Genomic DNA, 20,927 nt, shown 5'->3' with positions numbered 1-20,927 from the left:
AGTAAGGAGGGCACATATTGCATGGTGCACTGGGTGTTATACACAACTAATGAATCATCGAGCCTTACATCGAAAACCGGGGATGTACTGTATGGTGACTAACATAATATAATAAAAAATCATTATTAAAAAAAAAAAAAAGAAGTTGCTAACGAGGAGTTTCTAGGAAAAGTCGAACAGGGGAGAAGTTAACCCTCGTTACTCCTTGTAGTAACAATCCTCGTATAGTCAGTGTTCTGACCTGGCCAAAGATACCCAGATCTTTTGGTTGTGAATTAATGATAAGCTTTCATTTACAGGCGTACCTCAGAGATAATGTGGGTTCAATTCCAGACCAACTCAATAAAGCTACTATTGTAATAAAGGGCATCAATGAATTTTTTGGTTTCCCAGTGCATATAAAAGTTATGTTTACACTATACCACAGTCTATTAAGTATGTAATAGCATTATGTCTAAGAAAACAATGTACATACCTTAATTTAAAACTACTTTATTGCCCCAAATTTCTAACCATAATCTGAGTTTTTGGCAAGTCTTAATCTTTTTGCTGGTGGAGGGTCTCACCTCAACGTTGCTGGCTGCTGACTGATCAGGGTGCTGGTTGCTGAAGGTTGGGGCGGCCGCAGCAATTTCTTGAAATAAGACAATACTGAAGTTTGCTGCATCAATTAACTTTTCCTTTCATGAATTTCTCTGTTGCATGCAACGCTGTTAACATTTTATTCACAGAACTTCTTTCAAAATTAATCAATCCTCTCAAACCCTGCTTCTGCTTACCAACTAAGTTTATGTAATATTCTAAATCCTTTGTTGTCATTTCAACAATCTTCACAGCATCTTTGCTGGGAGTAGATGCCATCTCAAGAAACCACTTTTTTTTTTTTTTTAACTCATCCAGAAGAAGCAACTCCTCGTCTGTGAAAGTTCTATTATGGGATTGCAGCACTTCAGTCCCACCTTCAGGGTCCATTTGTAATTCTAGTTCTCTTGCTATTTCTACCACATCAGCAGTTTCTTCCCCCACTCAAGTCTTGAACCCTCAGAGTCATCCATAAGGGTTGGAATCAACTTCTTCCAAGAAATCCTGCTAATGCTGATATTTTGATCTCTTTCCATGAATCTAAAATGGTGAATCCTTTCCAGAAGTTTTTCCATTGACTTTGCCCAGATCCATTAGAGGAATCACCATCTATGGCAGCCATAGCCTTATGAATTGTATTTCTTAGATAATAGGACTTGAAAGTTTAAAAGGCTCCTTGATCCACAGGCTGCAAAATGGCTGTTGTGCTAGCAGGCAGGGAAACGACGTTAATCTCAGGGTATGTCTCCGTCAGAGCTCTCGGGTGACCAGAGGCATTGTCCATGAGCAGTAATATATTGAAAGAATCTTTTTTCTCAGGAGTAGGTCTCAACAGTGGCCTTGAACTCTTCAGTAAAGCATGTTGTAAACAGATGTGCTGTCATCCAGCTTTGTTGTTCTGTTTCTAGAGCGCTGGCAGTGCAGATTTAATGTAACTCCTGAGGGCCAGGATTTTCAGAATGGCAAATGAGCACTGGCTTCAACTTAAGTCACCAGCTGCTTTAGTCCCTAACAAGAGAGCCAACCCATTCTTTGAAGCCAGGCATTGACTTCCCCTCTCTGAAAGTCCTAGATGGCATTTTCATCCACAATAAGATGGTTCCATCTACACTGAAAATCTCTTGTTCAGAGGCACCTGGGTGGGTGAGTAAGTTAAGCATCTGCCTTCAGCTCAGGTCATGATCCCAGAGTCCTGGGATCAAGCCAAACATCCGGCTCCCTGCTCAGTGGGGAGTCTGCTTCTCCCTCTCCCTGCTCATTCTCTCCCTCACTCTATCTCTCAAATAAATAAAATCTTTCAAAAAAAAAAAATCTCTTGTTCAGTGTAGCCTACTTCAGGAATTATTTGAGCCAGATCTTCTGGAGAACGTGCTGCAGCTTCTATCCCAGCACCTGCTGCTTCCCCTTATACTTCTGTGTTATGGAGACAGCTCCTTTCCTTCTTTTCTTAAACCTCACTGAACCAATCTCTGCTAACTTCCAACTTTTCTTCTGCAGCTTCCTCGCCTCTCTCAGCCTTCATAGAATTGAAGAGAATTCAGGGCTTGCTCTGGATTAAGCTTTGGCTTAAGGGAATGTTGTGGCTGGTTTGATCTTCTATCCAGACCACTGAGAATTTCTCCATATCAGCATTAAGCCTGTTTTTCTTTCTTAGTATTCACGTGTTCACCAGACTAGCTCTTTTAATTTCCTCTAAGAACTTTTTCTTTGCATTCACAAGTTGGTCAACTGTTTAACTGTTTGGCACAAGAGGCCTAGTTTTTGGCCTATCTTGGCTTTTGACATGTCTTCCTCACTGAGCTTAATCATTTCTAGCTTTTGATTTAAAGTGAGAAGCATGTGACTCTTGCTTTCACTTGAACAATTAAAAGCCATTGTAGGGTTATTAATTGGCCTAATTTCAATATTGTATCTCAGGGAATAGGAAGGCTCAAGGAGAGGGAGAGAGGCAAGGGAATGACTGGCTAGTGGAGCAGTCAAAACACACACCTTATTTATTATTAAGTTTGTGGTCTTTTATGGGTGTGGCTCATGGCTCCCCAAAACAACTACAGTAGTAACAAAGATCAATGATCACAGATCATAACAACAAATAATGAGAAAGTTTGAAATACTGCAAGAATTACAAAATGTGACGCAGAAACATGAAGTGATCCAATATTGTTGGAAAAACGATGCCAATAATCTTGCTCAATACAGGATTGCCACAAACCAATTTGTGACAATCACAGTATCTGTGAAGTGCAATAAAATAGTGTATGCCTGTATACTTTTATGTCAATTATTACTTTTTTGGTTAATGGAGCTGAAATTTGTAACAAATTTATAATGAAGGAAATCTTTCTGCAATTGATCAATGTCTTATGATAGGAGTAGAAAATATATAATTAGAGGATATAGTTGTCACAACATTGTGACAGTCCTTGATATCCATTTTTCTCTTCTTCCTTATTAGCCAAATCCCAATTTTATTCAGGGTGGCAATGTGACCATCTAAAAACAGCCATCTTCCCAGACCTCCATGTGGCCACACAGCATAGCTGCAAATAACAAAATGCAAGCAAAATTTTACAGGATAGTGTGACCATTATTTTCAAAATGCCAATTAGTTTCAAAATTTAAAAAACCGCAGAACCAACTGGAAGAACCTTTAGCCCTTTGCCCTTCTATCTTCAATTCTTCTCCCCTTTGACCTCCTGGAACATGTATGATTGTTATAGATGATAGCAGATATAATAAGGAGACATAAAAGAGATATTAAGATGATATAAAAACTATAACTCACATTCGTTCACCAAAATTCACACTTTCAATAGTAGTTAATAAATGGTCTTCCCATAAGAGTTAGAAAGTAAGAATGTGCTGGAAAATCATGATCATAAACTATATTTGATTAGGGCTGAGATAAAAATTATGTATTACATTATTACTCACCAAAGAAACCCAGAACTTCCCTGGCTCAGAGTAAAAGCCACAGAGGATGCGACAGGGAGTTGATGGAATAAAGATTTCAGGTAATGGCTCCTCTTGCTCTTCCTCCTCCTCCTCTGCCTGTAATTCCTTTTCTCCATCTTCTCCCTTCTCTGCTGCTAACTGCTTCCTCCTTTCTTCCTTCTCCTTTTCCTTCAACTTCTTTAGTGTCTTTCTCTTTTCTATTTCTATTAATCGCTTTTGCAAGAGACATTAAGATATAAAAACAACTGTAAATCATTCATTCATTTACAGTAAGGGGATGACAAAGAAGGTGAAAGGAAGATAGGGTCCTAGAAGAACTCACAGCTCTGATGTAAAATAATGTCATTTAAAGATAATTATCAATTTGGGGGATATATTTTATCATTATCATTTTTAAATCATTTCTGTATTACCCCCTTCAATCCTAGTTTTATAGAAATTATTTTCTCATTTTTTTCCTAATAGAGAAACTAAACATAATTTCTTCCAGTCTATCACCATCAAACCTGAATTAGGTAGATCAAAATAACCCAAGGAAAGTTGTTCCTATTTTTAGTAATACTGTCAGACCCTCTGTGTCTTTCAGATGGTGATTTCAAAAGCCACCTAATGCTGGTGTCCCTACCTCCCATCGTTTACCTCTTTATTTTTCATCCCTCAGAATTATCCTACTAATTTATATGCTCTCATCACATCAATCCCTTCCTCAAAATCTCACAGTGGGAGGGGTGATGAACAGCTTCTGCACAACGAAAGACAGATGGAGACACAGTAATGAAGGGAACCTCCATCCCCAAATGCTCTGCACTGCAGTGAGAATGGACAGTACCGAGAGAGTAGGAGCAGATTTGTCTGCCCTGGGACACAGGGGGGAAAAACAACAACAACAACAACAACAACAACAACAACAACTAAGGTTTAAAAGAGTAACTAGTAAAAGGTGAAAGATTTATATGATCTGAAGAGAAATCAGAATATATCCAAAATCTATAAAGAACTTATCAAACTCAACACCCAAAGAACAAATCTAACCAAGAAATTGGCTGAAAACATTAACAGGCATTTCTCCAAAGAAGAGCTACAAATGGCCAACAGACACGTGAAAAAGTGCTCAACATCTCTGGCATCACGGAAATACAAATCTAAACCACAATGAGATCCCTCACACCAGTCAGAATGGCTACAATTAACAAGTCAGGAAATGACAGATGTTGGCAAGGATGCAGAGAAAGGGGAACACTCCTGCACTGTTGGTGGGAATGCAAGCTGGTGCAGCCACTCAGAAAAACAATATGGAGGTTCCTCAAAAAGTTGAAAATAGAGCTGTCCTACAACCCAGCAATTGCACCACTGGATATTTACCTCAGAGATACAAATGTAGTGATCTGAAGGGGCATGTGCACCCCAATGTTTATAGCAGCAATGTCCACAATAGCCAAACTATGGAAAGAGCCCAGATGTCCACTGACAGATGAATAAAGAAGATGTGGTATATATATACAGTGGAATATAACACAGCCATCAGAAAAATGAAATCTTGCCATTTGCAATGATGTGGATGGTATTATGCTAGGCAAAATAAGTGAATCAGAGAAAGACAATTATCATATGATCTCACTCACATGTGGAATTTAAGAAACAAAACAGAGGATCATAGGGGAAGAGAGGAAAAAAATGAAATAAGACAAAACCAGAGAGGGAGACAAACCATAAGAGACTCTTAGCCATAGGAAACAAGCTGAGGGTTGCTGGAGTGGAGGGGAAGGGAGGGGAGGGAGGGGAGTCGAGGGATAGGATAACTAGGTGATGGACACTGGGGAGGCTATGTGTTGTAATGAGCACTGGGTATTATATAAGACTGATGAATCACAGACCTGTACCCCTGAAACAAATAATACATTTTATGTTAATTGAATTTAAATAAAAAACAAATAAATAAAAGGGCAACTAGTATATAAAAGAATCAACCTTAGAACCCTGACAAACTGCAGGGAGCTGCTGGAAATCTCTGCGGGTCAGAAGGGCTGGCGAGCATGACAAGTTATGCTCCCCCTCCACCATGACAGTGTGAATGGGGGGAGCAAGATCTGGGCACCCTAATCAGCCTACCACATCAGTGAGCCCAAGGCCCCTAGCCCCTACTAGCCCCAGCAATCTCACCAAGGAGGATCCAGGGAGGTTTACACCAGCACACCCCCAGATAGCCCTCACCACAGCTCCAGCTGCTGTACCAAGGGGACACAGGTGCGAAGCATTCCCAAACACTCCAGGTCCCCACCACTTTTGCTTCAGACAGCTTGCTAGGGCACCCCCAATTACAGAGTGCCCTGGGACCTCTCGGCTGATGCCTGCTCTGGCCCCAGCTGTCCCACCTGGATGCCCCCTGTACAGCACACAGGTGTCCCCCATTACCCTACAAGGGCAGCCCCTGTGCAGCATACCCAGGGGTCCCCAGCTGTACCCACTCCAGCTTCAGTTGTCCTACCAGGGCACCCTCAGTGTGGAATGCTCTTTAACACCCTGGCTTATCCCCATTTCCACTTCAGCTGTCCTGCTAGAGTGTCTTCTACATGGAAAGCCCAGGGACTCCCCAGCTTACACCAACTTCAGCTTCAGCTGGCCTGACAGGGCACTCATGCACAGTATGTGCTTGGACACCGTGACCTGTTCTGGCCTGGGCTTATCACCCCATCAGGCCCCCCTCTGCAATGAGCTTCCCAGGACACTTCAACTTGCACTGACTTCAGCTTCAGCTGTCCTGCCGGGGTACCCTCTGCACATAGAGCCTCAGCATCCTCCAAATCTGCACCCAATTCAGTTTTAGTTGTCCTGCCAGAATGTCCACTGCATGCAGAGCCCTGGTATCCCCCACTTGCACCCAATTCAGCTCCAGCCATCTCACCAGGTCAGCCACAGCACGGAATGCCCTGCAACCCCCAACCTTACACCAGCTGCAGCTCCAGCCAGCCAGATGAAGTCACCCAGTATACACAGGGGAGACTATACACAAGACCATTTCTTCAAATTTAGGAGAAGTAGCTGTTCCACCTAATTCATAGAAACAAACATGAAAGTCAAGAAAAATGGGGAGATAGAAGAATACATTCCAAAAGAAAGAACAAGACAAAACCTCCAAAAAAGAAATAAAAAGGAGATAAGCAATATGCTTAATAAAGAGTTTAAAGCAATGATCATAAAGATGCTCACCTTGATGGAGAAAAAAAGTAAAAGAACGCAGGAGGCCTTCAACAAAGAGATAGAAAATAGAAAAAAGAATCAGAGATGAAAAATACAGTAACTGAAGTGAGGGAGAAAAAAAACACTAAAGGAAATCAACAGATTACAGATGCAGAATGAATCAGTGATCTGGAACAGAGGGTAATGGAAAGCACCCAAAATGAACAGCAGGGGGGAAAAAATTCAGGATAAGTTAAGAGATCTCTTAGACAACATCAAGCAAACAAACATTCACATTGTAAAGGCTCCAGAAGGAGAAGAGAGAGAAAGGAGCAGAAAACTCATTTGGAGACATACTAGCTTAAAAACTTCACTAATCTGGAAAAGAAACAGACATCCATGTTTAGGAAGTGCAGAGAATTCAAAACAAGATGAACCCATGACACAATTACTAAAATGTCAAAGCTTAAAGATAAAAAGAATTGTAAAAGTAGCAAGAAAGAAGCAAGAAGTTACATACAAAGGAAACCCCATAAGGCTATTAGCCAGTTTTTCAGCAGAAACTCTGCAGGCCAGAAGAGAATGGCATTATATATTCAAAGTGTTGAAAGGAAAAAGACCTACAACCAAGAATACTCTACCTGGCAAGGTTATCATTCAGAATAAAAGAAGGAGTTTCCCAGACAAAGAAAAATTAAAGGAGTTTATCATCCCTAAACTGGACTTAGAAAAATGTGAAGGGGATTTCTTTAAGTAGGAAAAAAAAAGGCCATAATTAGAAGAAAATTATGAATTAAAAGATGTAAAATATGAGGACATATACATAAAATATAGAAGGTACAGCATAGGAAATATAGTCAATAGTACTGTAATAGTATTGTATGGTGACAGGCGGTAGCTACAGTTGTGAACACAGCGTAACGAACAGACTTGCTGTAGCCCCATGTTGTGCACCTGAAACTGATGTAACACTCATGTCAGCTATACTGAAATAATAAAAATGTCTTCAAAGAACAGGTGGAAAAAAAAAACAGAACAGGGAAAAAGAACTCACAATGGAGCTCAATGGTCTAGAATTAAATAGAAACACCTTGATTGGTTATTTAAGAGCCCAAATGCTGCTCACAGATTTCTGCCTCATCCCTCCCACATACTGCATCCCTCTGTCTCAACATTCCATTCTTCATTTTCTGAAAACACCAGAAACTCTTACAACTCTGCCTTCCCTCAGGATGTTATTGCGCTCTTATTGCCCTCCTCTCCTTTTTCATCCTCTCAAAATCCTTCTCATTTTTTAAGTACTAAGTGTCCCCTCTATCTAGTCATCTTTGATCCCCTCTTACCCCTCCATCAAACTTAGATTCGTTTCACTCCACACCCCTAAAATTATTTTCTTTGCACTGTGATTTTAACATCTGTTCACTACTGCCTTCTAATGCATCAGCTGCTTCCTATGAGCTTATAAGCTCACTAAAGTCAGGGTAATTGTCTTCTTCTTCTTTGTATTTCATCAGTGCTTTTATATAACGTACTATTACTCAGCCATAAAAACGAATGAAATCTTGCCATTTGCAATGATGTGGATGGAGCTAGAGAATATTATACTAAGTGAAGTCAGTTAGAGAAAGACAAATACCATATGATTTCACTCATGTATAGGGTCTAAGAAACAAAACACATGATCATAGAGGGAAAGAAGAGAGAGGCAAGCCAAGAAAGAGACTCTTTTTTTGTTTTTCAGAGGGGGGTACAGGGCAGAAGGAGAGGGAGAGAATCTTCTGCAAGGTCCCCATCCAGCATGGAGGGCTGGTGCGGGGCTCCATCTCACAATCCTGAGATCATGAACTGAGCTGAAATCAAGAGTTGGATACTTATCTGAGTCACCTGGGTACCCCCAAGAAACAGACTTTTAACTATAGAAAACAAACTGATGGTTACCAGAGGGGAGGTCATGGGGGATGGGTTAGATAGGCGATGGGGACTAAGAAAGGCACTTGTGATGAGCACCAGGTGGTGTACGAAAGTGTTGAATCACTATATTGTACACTTGAAACTAATATTACACTGCATGTTAAGTGGAATTTAAATAAAAACTTGAAGAAAAAAGACATTTTATATTCTAAGAAAAAACATATTAGAAGATAATGCTTCAAGGATATCTCATACCAGAATCTTAGATTTGACACTTGAGAAATGAAAACATTTTATGTGCATGTCCTTGATTTCATAGGAAACTACATCACGATTTTCCTCCTCCTCCTTTATGGTTGGAAATGGAGTTTCAAGAACATAGCCATTCTCACAAATAATCAGTAAAGTACTGTCAGGCTGAAAAAGAAAGATTAATGTGTCATTCACATTTAGGCAAATTTTTAGAAGCATCGTTCAAGAAGTTCATAAATCAAGAAAAATATAATTGCTATGTATATTAACCATTTTTGAAATCCTTAATTCCTCACTGCAGTAATGAGTCATCTTATTAATCACTATACACAATTAATACCTATTATATCATTAATAAGCTAAGTGTTAAAATTAGATTTAGATTTGTTTCCCGTATAGATGCCGTAACACATTTTCTGAGCAAAAACTGCAGCTGTGAAATATATTAGCCCAAAGAGCAGAATATTTAAATTAGGACAGCCAAGGAAACCCTGCAGCATGTGGATGGCATAGTCCGTCTCAGCAGCCTTTAGTGGGTCATTCTCTACCTGCCCAAGTTCATTAAATGTGGATGTTCCCAAGGTTTTTGTCCTCTTCCCTCCTCTCTCACTTCATAAACATTCTCTGGGAAATTTTATAGCCAACCTAAGGCTTCATTACCACTCAGGCACAATTAGATTCCAAATTAATTCATCTCTCTAGGCCAGACCACTCTCTTGATCTCCAAAATCACATATTTAACCATGTCTGCGAAGTTCCCATCTTGATATTCCGTAGACACATTATTCAAAATGTTACTTCACTCAGTCATTTCGTTCTGTAATTATTTATTACGTATCTACTCTGTATTTGGCATTTTGTGGCATGTGTCTGGCACTATGGTGCTTACCTCCAAGAGAGCCTGTCCTTGAACAAATCCTATAAATAAATGTAAATTATAACTGCGACAAGTGTTGCAGAGGTGCCATAAGAGCAAAGAAGGCTGTGCAAGGCAGGGAGTGTGCAATACAAAGGAAATACCATGTGCAAAGATCCTGTGGCACATTAGGGCTTACAAGGAAGTTACGGGCTTGGATGGTAACACCTAGGTCAGGAGAACAGAGTGAGAAGAGAGATTGGGACAGAGGCTTAGGGAAACAATACTCAGTAATGGGGTGAGGGAGGCTGAAAAGGAATGGCAAGATGTGCAAGAGTGAACCAGGAGAGCATAATGTCACAAAAGTCAAAGGGAGATGGTATTTCAAAGAGAAAGTAGGGGTTAACAGGGTCAAATGAGGCTAAGAGGTCAAGAAAGATTAAGAACTGAAAATGTTAAAACAGACATCACTGGTTTCTTTACAGGAGCTGACTTCGTAGAATGATGAGACTAGAAACTAGTTAAGAGTCCATAGGAATAATCAATCCTCTCGGAAAAGTCAGGAGGTAAAAGATGGGGCAGTAGCTAGAGGAGAACAGAAGGTCAAGGAATTTGTTTTTTTTTGTTCATGGGAGATACTTGAACATATTTAAATACCAATAGAAATGATCCAGGAAACAGGGCAGGTTAAATTTACGACAGAAAAGAAAAAATTGGTAGTATGAAATCTTGAAAAAAGTGGAAGAGAATACAATTCAAAGGACAGGAGGCAGAACTGGCCTCACGTGGGAAGGGAGAGGGTATCTATTACAAAAAAGGGAAGAGGGCAAGTAGATGCAGAGGTAACAGGATATTATGTTGGGTAGTGGGAAGGTGAGGGATTCCTCTGCAACTTTTCCTCCTAAGGACAAACTGCCAACAGTTCCCACGAGACCTAGAAGCCAAACAGAATGCTGTGTCCTGGAGCTTTAGGCATTCTTGCAGACAGGAGGAGACAAAAGTTGAAGTTCAAAGCTACAAAAACAATTAGGACTTGAGGGGATATGATCCCAGAGAGAGAGGAAATGCAGAAAAGCGCCTGACATTCTGTTGGGCCTTTGCCTTAAGGCATTTATATAACTCTAAACTGTGTGGGAACAGAGTTTGTTCAGTTCCTCCAAATGGTCCATTATTTTTCACTTCATTTTCATTTATTTGAATGCTACTTTTATGTATAGTACTATGTTTTCATCTAGGATATTAAAGATGTTTAGGGATGTTTAGAATGCATAATCAAAGAAGCTTGGAGTGTGGTTAGAGGCAGGAAAGAGACTGGAATAATTCTCAAGATTTTCTGGTTATAGCTACAGAGAGAACAGTGGTTGCAGAATAATGCAGGTGAAAGAACCTGTCTTAGAGAAACTCATGTGTTTCATTTAAACAGCTCAAAATCTCCAGATCACCAAATTCTGTGAATTCTACCTCCTACATAGCTCTTGTCGGCAATCTTTCACACCCTGGTCACATGTCTGGAACAGAGCTGCCCAATAGATCCCCTTGCCTCTCATCTGCCTCCCCCATAACTTCCCACTGCTGCCCAAAGTGGTCGTGGTAGTGACCATGGCAGGCAGAGTGATTCTGTGTGCACATGTGGAACATCCTTACTGGAAGCACAAGTTATAATCAGCAGACAGAAGTTTAATGCATTCAGGAAGGCAGGAGGTCTGACCATGAAGAACTGGTGGAAGCTAACAGCATATCAGTTACACCTGGTAATTTGCCCTTTTCCCCCATCTTCCCTGAAATATAACATTGTATAAGTTTAAAGAGTACTATGCGATGGTTTGATACACGTATACACTGTGAAATGAGGGTAATTTACTTTGACATTAATAATTCCCATATATAGGAAATACAAGCACTAATTGGCATCACTGCCTGAAATAACTTCTGAATTATGTTGGCAGTTTTGGTCTCGTATGCCTATTATTTTTCTTAAATTTTTACTTATTTTGAAAGAATTATTTTTTTAAAGAATTATTGATTCGCAGGAAGTTGCAAAAACAGTATATAGAGAGGAATCATGTACCCTTCACCCAGTTTCTCCTATGGGTTACCTCTTATGCAGCAACATCAAGACCAGGATTGACATTAACATAGAATGTGTGTATAGCTCTATGTCATTTTATCAAATGTGTAGATTCATGGAACAATTCACCGTAATCAAGATGCAAAACTATCTCATCACCATAAAGATCTTCCTCAAGATGCCCCTTTGTAGTCACACCCACCCCCTTCCCACCCACCATTCCTAACTTTTTTGATTTTTTGACTTTGAATCTAGAGAAATGATTAAAGGATGCACATAATATCACAGGTCATGTTCATGCTTTAACACACAGGTCCCTTTGCAGCTTTCATTTCCATCACCTAAATCACCTGTACCCACCTTCTCTCCAACTACACATATCCTACCATTTCCTCAAGATTAGGTAAAATACTAATAACTTATGTTAACTTATCCCCTTCTTGATATTTCCCATCTATATATTCACAGCACATATTGTCTATACCACTGATATTTTAGTCATCAATTCCCTTGTGAAATCTTGTATTGTTTTGCGATAGCTATTGAACTTCTAAAGTAGGTACATTTTTTTCTCTTTCAGAAGAGATTGCTTTGTACTGCTTATGGAATCCATCATCAGTGCCTAGCAAAGATGAAAACAATGAGTATTTATTAATTAAAAAAATGTTTTTCTAGATACTATGTTGTTTTTTTTAAGGTTTTTTTTATTATGTTAGTCACCATACAGTACTTCCCTGGTTTTTGATGTAAAGTTCGATGATTCATTAGTTGTGTAAAACACCCAGTGCACCATGCAATACGTGCCCTCCTTACTACCCATCACCAGTCTATCCCATCCCCCACCCCCCTACCCTCTGAAGCTCTCAGTTTGTTTCTCAGAGTCCATAGTCTCTCATGCTTCATTCCCCCTTCTGATTACCCCCCTCTCTTTATCCCTTTCTTCCCCTACTGATCTTCCTCGTTCTTATGTTCCATAGATGAGAGAAACCATATAATTGTCTTTCTCTGCTTGACTTATTTCACTTAGTATTATGTCCTCCAGTGCTGTCCATGTTGCAGCAAATGTTGAGAACTCGTTCTTTCTGAGAGCTGAGTCAAATGCAACTGATTTCTGAGCATTGATTTTGTATCCTGCCACATTACTGAATTGCTCTATAACTTCTAATAGTTTGGGAGTGGATTCTTTTGGGTTTTCCATATAGAGTATCATGTCATCTGCGAAGAGAGACAGTTTGACTTCTTCTTTGCCGATTTGGATACATTTTATCCCTTTTTGTTGTCTGATTGCTGTTGCAAGGACTTCTACTACTATGTTGAATAATAGTGGTGAGAGTGGGCATCCTTGTCGTGTTCCTGATCTTAAGGGAAAGGCTTCCAGCTTTTCCCCATTGAGAATAATATTTGCTGAAGGCTTTTCATAGATGGCTTTTATGAGATTGAGGAATGTACCCTCTATCCCTACACTCTGAAGGGTTTTAATCAGGAAAGGATGCTGTATTTTGTCAAATGCTTTTTCTCCATCAATTGAGAGGATCATATGGTTCCTGAGTCTTTTCTTGTTGATATGATGTATCACGCTGATCGATTTGCGAATGTTGAACCACCCTTGCATCCCAGGGATGAATTCCACTTGGTTATGATAGATAATCCTTTTAATGTACTGTTGGATTCTATTAGCCAGGATCTTGTTGAGGATTTTGGCATCCATATTCATTAGGGAAATTGGTCTGTAATTCTCCTTTCTGATGGGGTCTTTGCCTGGTTTGGGGATCAAGGTAATATTGGCCTCATAGAATGAGTTTGGTAGCTTTCCTTCTGTTTCTATTTTTTGAAATAGCTTTAAGAGAATAGGTGTTATTTCTTCTTTGAATGTTTGGTAGAATTCCCCAGGAAAACTGTCCAGGCCTGAAGTTTTGTTTTTTGGAAGGTTGTTTATCACTGTTTCAATCTCTTCATAATTAATTGGCCTGTTTAAGGAATCAGTTTCTTCCTGTTTCAGTCTTGGTAGTTTATAGGTTTCCAGGAAGGCCTCCATCTCTTCCAGGTTGCTTAATTTATTGGCATAAAGCTGTTGATAAAAGTTTCTAATAATCCTTCCAATTTCATTGGTGTTGGTTGTGACCTCTTCTTTTACATTCATAATTTTGTTAATTTGGGTCCTTTCTCTATTCTTTTGGATAAGTCTTGCCAGCGGTTTGTCAATTTTATTTACTCTTTCCAAGAACCAGCTTCTAGTTCTGTTGCTCTGCTCTACTGAGCTCCTGGTTTCTAATTCATTGATTTCTGCTCTAATCTTGGTCAACTGCTTCCACGTGCATGGATTAGGCCTGTCCCTCTGTTGCTGTTCCAGCTTCTTGAGGTGAGAATATAAAAACTGCATTTTAGATTTTTCTACTCTTTTGAGTGAGGCTTGGATGGCTATGTATTTCCCCCTTAGGGCTGCCTTTGCCCATAGATTTTGGACTGCTGTGTTTTCATTCTCGTTGGTCTCCATAAATTGTTTAAATTGATTTTTGATTTCCTGGCTTATTGAATCATTCCTGAGCAGGATGGTTCTTAGTCTCCAAGTGTTTGAGTTTCTTCCAAATTTTTCCTTGTGGTTGAGTTCCAATTTCAAAGCGTTGCGGTCTGAGAACATGCAGGGGATAATTTCAGTCTTTTGGTATCGGTTGAGACCTGTTTTATGACCCAGAACATGGTCTATTCTTGAGAATGTTCCATGGGCATTAGAATAGAATGAGTATTCTTTGGTTCTGGGGTTTAGTGTTCTATATATATCTATGAGGTCCAACTCGTCGAGTATGGCATACAAAGCTCTTGTTTCTTTGCTGATTTCTTGCTTAGGTGATCTATTGCTGATAGTGGAGTGTTGAGGTCTCCTACTATTAGTGTATTTTTATCTATATGTCTCTTTATTGTGGTTAAGAGTTGGCTTGTGTATCTTGCTGCTCCCCTGTTGGGGGCATATATATTTATAATTGTCATATCCACTTGTTGGATACATCCTTTAAGAATAATATAGTGCCCTTCTGTGTCTCTAACTATAGTCTTTAGTTTAAAATCCAATCTGTCTGATATGAGAATTGCTACCCCAGCTCTCTCTTGAGGTCCACTGGCGTGAAAGATGGTATTCCATCCCTTTACTTTCAGTCTGAATGTATCTTTAGGTATAAAATGAGTCTCTTGTAGACAGCAAATGGATGGGTTATGTCTTTTTATCCAATCTGCAACCCTGTGACATCTTATGGGAGCATTTAGGCCATTTACATTGAGACTGATTATTGAGAGATATGATTTTAATGATGCCATGTTGACAGTAAAGTCTTTGTTTCTATAGATTGTGACTTTCTGTTCTGTATCACTCTTGGGGCCTTTTTACCTTTATAGAACCCCCCGTAATATCTCCTGTAGGGCTGGTTTTGTGGTTACGAAATTGGTCAATGACTGGCGATTCTGGAAGGTCTTTATTTCTCCATCCATTCTGAATGACAGCCTTGCTGGATAGAGGATCCTTGGCTGCATGTTTTTCTCTGAAAGAGCTTTAAAAATGCCCCCCCCCAACCCTTTCTCTCATTCCAGGTTTGTGTAGACAGGTCTGACGTAATTCTGATACCTTTGCCTTGGTACGTGAGAAATTTCTTTTCCCTGGCCGCTTTCAATACTGTATCCTTGGATCTAATATTTATGAATTGCAGTATGACGTGACGTGGCATAGGTTTGTTGTGGTTGAGCTTGGGAGGGGTCTTCTCTGCCTCTTGGACACGAATGTTTCTTTCCCTTGCTAGATTAGGGAAGTTTTCAGCTACAATTTGTTCAAATATCTCTTCTAGACCTCTGTTTTTCTCCACCCCCTCGGGGATGCCAATGATTCTGGTATTGGAACGTTTCATCGAGTCAGTAATCTTCTGTAACCTACATTCCTGTGCATGGATTTTTTTGAGTCCAGATTCTATTTTAGCTTTTTCTTCTACTAACCCATCCTCCAATTCGCTGATACGTCCTTCTGCCTCATTCACCCTGGCCGTCAGAGCCTCTAGTTTTGACTGCATTTGGCTCATAGAATTTTTAATTTCTGCCAGATTTGCTCTCATTTCCGCCCTTAGAGATTCTATATTCTCATTAACATTTTCATTAATACTTTTTTCAAGTCTACACATCATCTTGACCATTGTTACTCTGAATTCCATTTCTGATAATTTGGTTATATCCATATCCATTAGTTCTGTGGCAGAGGCCACAGACTCATTGTCTTTTCTTTGCTGGGGGCGGGGGTCTCCTTCTCGTCATTCTGATGAGGAGAGGTTGCGGGGTTGTCTAGAGCCCAAATTATTGACCGGGACCCAGGCCGTGCACCCTTGTTTTATAGGGATCTTAGGGATGTGGGCTTCTTGATTTTTCAGCCTGCCTTCTGGCGGAGGGGCCTGCCGCGCCGATACTCAGGCAACCCTATTTGGGTAGAGTCTCCGTGTCCCCTGCCAGGGGGAATGGGGGTGGGCACACTGTGAGCTGGTCTTTCCAGGCTTTTGTTCTCTGGCAGTTTTCCCTGGCGGTTTGCTGTGCCTCTTCTGAGAGTCAGAGCAGCAGTGGCCGAATCTCAGCCTCTGTCTCAGAACAGAGGGATCGCGGACTGTTCTCCACTGATGTTCTGGCCACTTTAACTCTGTTTCTGTTGGTGCTGCTCAACCCTGCAGCATCCCAGGATGTGCGCCCCACACCCGGCGTCCCAGCCCTCACTTCCAGGGCCGGCACATCTCTGTCCTTTATGTTTCTAACACTGCCAGCCGCCAGCCGCCCCACGTGCTCCTGGAGCTCCCAGTCTCAGTCTGGTTCCAGTGAGCGCACCAGAGCTCCATTTCAGTCTGGAGGCATGTGTTCCCGGCTCACGGTCTCAGTCTGCTCTCTCACGGGTGCCGGTCCGCGAGTCCGCCCACTCCCCCGTGCAGGTGGCTACCGCTTCCCGGCGCCCAAACGCGGCGGCTCCCTTCCCCTTCCGTCTATCTTCCGTTATCTGTGCGCGGTTTCACGGCTCCCCGCTTCATACCTCAATACTCAGCGCTGGCGATGCTCATTTGTAGAGATCCAGATGTATCTTCCTGCATCTCAGGCTGATTCCATGGATGTTCAGGCTGGTCTGGTACCTATCCAACTCGACTCAGGGGACCAGCTGAAAAAGGGGTCCCCTCCTCCTCCGTCATCTTATCTCCCTATCTATATACTATATTGTTATAGCCCTTTTCTTTAGAAGAGTTCAAAGTAGATTATAGAGGTTACTTCAATAATTCTGACACTTTCATGCAGTTCAATCAGTATTATTATCCTAGAACCCAGGACAGCACCCAGTTTAGACATTAAATCAACATTCAGATGAGAGTTATCCTATGTTGAAACTTAGGGAAATTAGAGGCATTAAATAAGATCAGTAACCAATACTGAAGCACCAACTGTTGTTAGGAAACAGTCAGTGGAAAATTAGAAGAGAAAATAAAGGCAGAAAAGGGGTAGAAGCAAAGATATAAAGATGAGGACAAGGACATTCAGACCTTAAAACTGACCTTCTGAATGTCAAAAGGACTGAGAGACATTCTGATATGTGTATCTCAATAAAGTCACCATGGTTAAAGCAAAGCCTGATATAACCCACTGTTTTGGGAGGGGGATCATGACCACCTATTTAGAGAATGGAAGAGAGAGGTGACGAGTGGGATGTGGGGCTCCTCAGTGACGCTCCACTAGCCAAGCTAAGAGCATGCCTGGCCCCTCACTGCAGGACCCAGGAGTAGGGCTAATAATTCCACCTGCTATTCTCTATCTTCCAGATCTTCACTATGCTGTAATTGAGATTTAAACATGAAGACAAATAATAATTACTTACATGGGAGTTCGAAGACCATATTAACTGGCGAACAGGTCCAGGAGTAGTAATATACCCTATTGGCTTATAATCCTTTTCTACCTCAAAGAAGAAGACGGTTTGATCTTTACTCTAAGAAAAAAAGAAATACCCAACAAATATTTTTTTTAAATCTATTCCACAGAGTACAGAGTAGCACTTACTAGCTATAGTATACCCACTGTATATCTATACCCACGATAATCATATATCCCAGATTATTCTGGAAAAATTCTTATTTCAAATATTTGCTTCATTTACCCCATGAGAACATTTGACAAACCGAGTGTTCCAGGATGTGTTTCTGAAAGAATGATCACCATACCTGTACATCACCTGTACCTCACAAAAAAATTCCACAAAGCATATGCTCACTTATTAATACATTAACAATGTACAAGGTTATTCTCTTCACTTATGGCAATTCTATATAAGAACATACCAATGTGATAAAATACTGGTTATACATAAAACATAACTCCCAGTTGAAAATTTCTACTCATTTGAAATAAGCATTAGAACTCAATTCGTAAGAAAATTTTGAAATGTCACAGACTATACTGAAAGAATATGAACATAAAAAAACTGAGTTTTTCTCTAAAATGTACATCAGCAAATAAGTTATCACGTAGGAACACGAATAAGTTTAACCATGAAAGCTCAAGAGGAAACAAAAGGAAATCTACCACTTACCCCTGTAGCTAGAATTTCTCCATCACGTTCATAAGCTAAAGCAGTGACACGAGCAGTATGGGGTTTGAAAACCTGTCTCAAATTAATATCTGCATCAGAAATTTTCTTCCGTCCTGCAAAAACTGTGAGCCCTTTTGGATCGTAAAGTTCAAGTATTCGAACCACCCCATCTTCGAATCCTACAATAATCTGTGCTCCAGTGTAGCTTACCTTGAATAAAAATTAAATGTAACAAATCTGAAATTAGTTGATTAAGAAAGTTGGACAACATAACCAATAACTCTGTATTTTATTTAGCCACATAATTTAACATGGACTGCTCGTTGGTAATTCCTTATACCACTTTCTGGTAACCTCCATCTATTCTAGGACAGTTCCTTATCACTGCTGATGATGGATGGGTAAACAATGGCAATTCAAACACCGGAGGCACAAACACTGGTGGAGTGTGTCTACCATGTGCCAGGCACCTATCACCAGCAACTCAAGGGTGAGGATAAACAGTTTGTCCCTGGTTTCACAGAATTTATGGTCCAGGGGGAGGACAGACATTAATCACACAGATGAATGCAAAATTATGAAGAGAAATAAATGCTAAAGGAAAGAAACACTCTCTGAGGGCATATAATGAAGAAAGCTGACCTAGACTGAGGGCTTCCTTCAGGAAGAGATGGTGGAACAGAGACCAGAAAGATGCCCAGAAATTAAGGTCTGGGAGATGGGAGAAGCACTCCTGGGGGAGGATAGAGCTTGTGCAAAGGTTATGTGGCAGAAAAGAAGCTAAAGAGGGAGATAAGCAAGGCCCAGGTTGCAAAGCGGCTTACATGTCACATTAAGGATAGTATTCATCCCAAGAGCTGTGGAAAGCCATTGAAAGGTTTTTAGTTGGGGGTTTGGGTACGTTTGTGTGTGCATGCATGTGGAAAGGGTGACATGATCAGATTTACTGTTTTAAAAACATCATCTTAGCTGCATTGTGCAAACTAGAACTGAGATGGCTGAGGTAGGATGCAGGGAGACCTTTGGGGAGACCTTTAAAGAGATGGCTGCCTTACTCCAGGAGAGTAATCATGGTCACTTGGTCTGAGGTGGCATCATGGAGAGGAGGGATACGGGCATAGTTTAGAGAGAGCTATAATGGCCCTATTTGATGACGACTGAAGACAGGGGAGAAGGGCAGAGGGAGGTGTCAAGGATGACTGAGACAATTACTGAGATAGAAAACAGTGGAAGGGAGCCAAGCATCTGTGTGGTTGTTGTTGCTATTATCGTTTTGGAGGGGGGCTGGTTGGAGGCCAGCAGAGCATCATGAATCTAGTCCTGGACATGTTGGGTTTGAGGTTCCCTTGGAGATCTCAAAATGAGGGTGACACATCATCTACAGCTCAGAGGAGAAGTCTGGGCTGGAGAAAGAAACCTAGCAGTGTCTGAGTACACTAAATCTGCTTTCTTGGGACAAAGGCGAGAGCCCTGATATTCTTTACAGCAGAGTGATCATCACTAAGGCCAGGCAGTTATGAGTCTTGGTAATAAAAAACCGTACTCCATCCAACTTCAGTTGAATATTGTTAATTTGCTATGTGTCTAAATATACTGGAAAGGCACTAGAGGTTCAAAGAAGAATAAAGTGTACTTGTCACCCATGAAGAACAGTCTGGTGGGAAAGAGACAATAAAGCAATTCATCTTAGTACATTGTGATAAGGTTCATAAAATTGGTATATATCACAGAGGAAGGGGTGCCTAGGTCGACCTGAAGGTAGGGCCACAGAGGGCTATTCAGAAGAGGATGTTTGACCTGAGCGGAGTCATAAAAATACAGAGTTTTCTAGAAAAGCAAGAGGATATAAAGGCAGGGCATTTAATTCTATCATGATATCCAATGATCATTACTTGGATAGGAGGCTAAAAAAGGAAACAGTCTATGAACATTGTACAACCATCCGTATAAATGATTTAATTATACGGCTGTATTTTAAATACTTCAGGTAAGAGTGTAAATGAAGTGGAATAAAGAGTCAGCCAGGTTTGGGAAGCAAACACTCTGGTTTCTACCTATTCTAACCTTATTGTTCTGCCTCTACTGCCTGGCCTGAGTTCTCCTTCTGGTCTTTATTTCATCATGAAATTCTCCTCCATTCCAGTTATTACCACATTTATTTTGGTCCTGGAACATTTTCTCTTTGATTTCAATCCAAAACAATAAGGATAAAACACTCCCCCAAATACTCCCATGATATTTTAAAAACCTAGCTGAAAAATCTTTGGCATGCCTGCCATACAGAGATGGCATTTAAGTCCTGCCCCTCCTTGAATCTGGGTGGGCCCTGAGACTGCTTCGCTCAAGTGAGTACAGTACAACTGACATTATATGACTTCCAAGGCCAGCAGCATCTGCCTGCTTATGGGACACTAAATCTGGGAGTGCTGAGCTGCCATTTAAGAAGTGTGTGCCTGCCCTGAGGCCCCCATGCTGTGCACAAGCCACAGGAAGAGGCTATCAGGTAGGCACTCCTATTGACATCCCAGCTTAGCCCAGCCTTC

General features: G+C 40.7%; 1 protein-coding gene across 5 annotated transcripts in view; it reads right to left on the bottom strand.

Moving 5' to 3' along the window:
- CFAP44 (cilia and flagella associated protein 44) overlaps positions 1-20,927 on the bottom strand; it is a 148,018-nt gene that overhangs the window by 80,764 nt on the left and 46,327 nt on the right. For 4 of the 5 annotated variants that reach the window (XM_057306749.1, XM_048215189.2, XM_057306751.1 and 1 more), the window contains 4 exons: positions 18,385-18,594; positions 17,674-17,784; positions 8,881-9,042; positions 3,517-3,750 (listed from right to left, as the gene is read on the bottom strand). In XM_057306749.1, coding sequence (XP_057162732.1) covers positions 3,517-3,750; positions 8,881-9,042; positions 17,674-17,784; positions 18,385-18,594 — 717 coding nt within the window. The remainder of the gene's footprint in view (positions 1-3,516; positions 3,751-8,880; positions 9,043-17,673; positions 17,785-18,384; positions 18,595-20,927) is intronic. The other variant, XM_057306750.1, reaches the window with a different exon arrangement.

The sequence above is a fragment of the Ursus arctos genome, unplaced genomic scaffold (genome assembly GCF_023065955.2).
Source record: "Ursus arctos isolate Adak ecotype North America unplaced genomic scaffold, UrsArc2.0 scaffold_4, whole genome shotgun sequence".
Lineage (NCBI taxonomy): Eukaryota > Metazoa > Chordata > Mammalia > Carnivora > Ursidae > Ursus > Ursus arctos.
The sequence above is the reverse complement of the archived record's forward strand: the minus strand, read 5'-3'. Positions and strand labels throughout refer to the sequence as shown.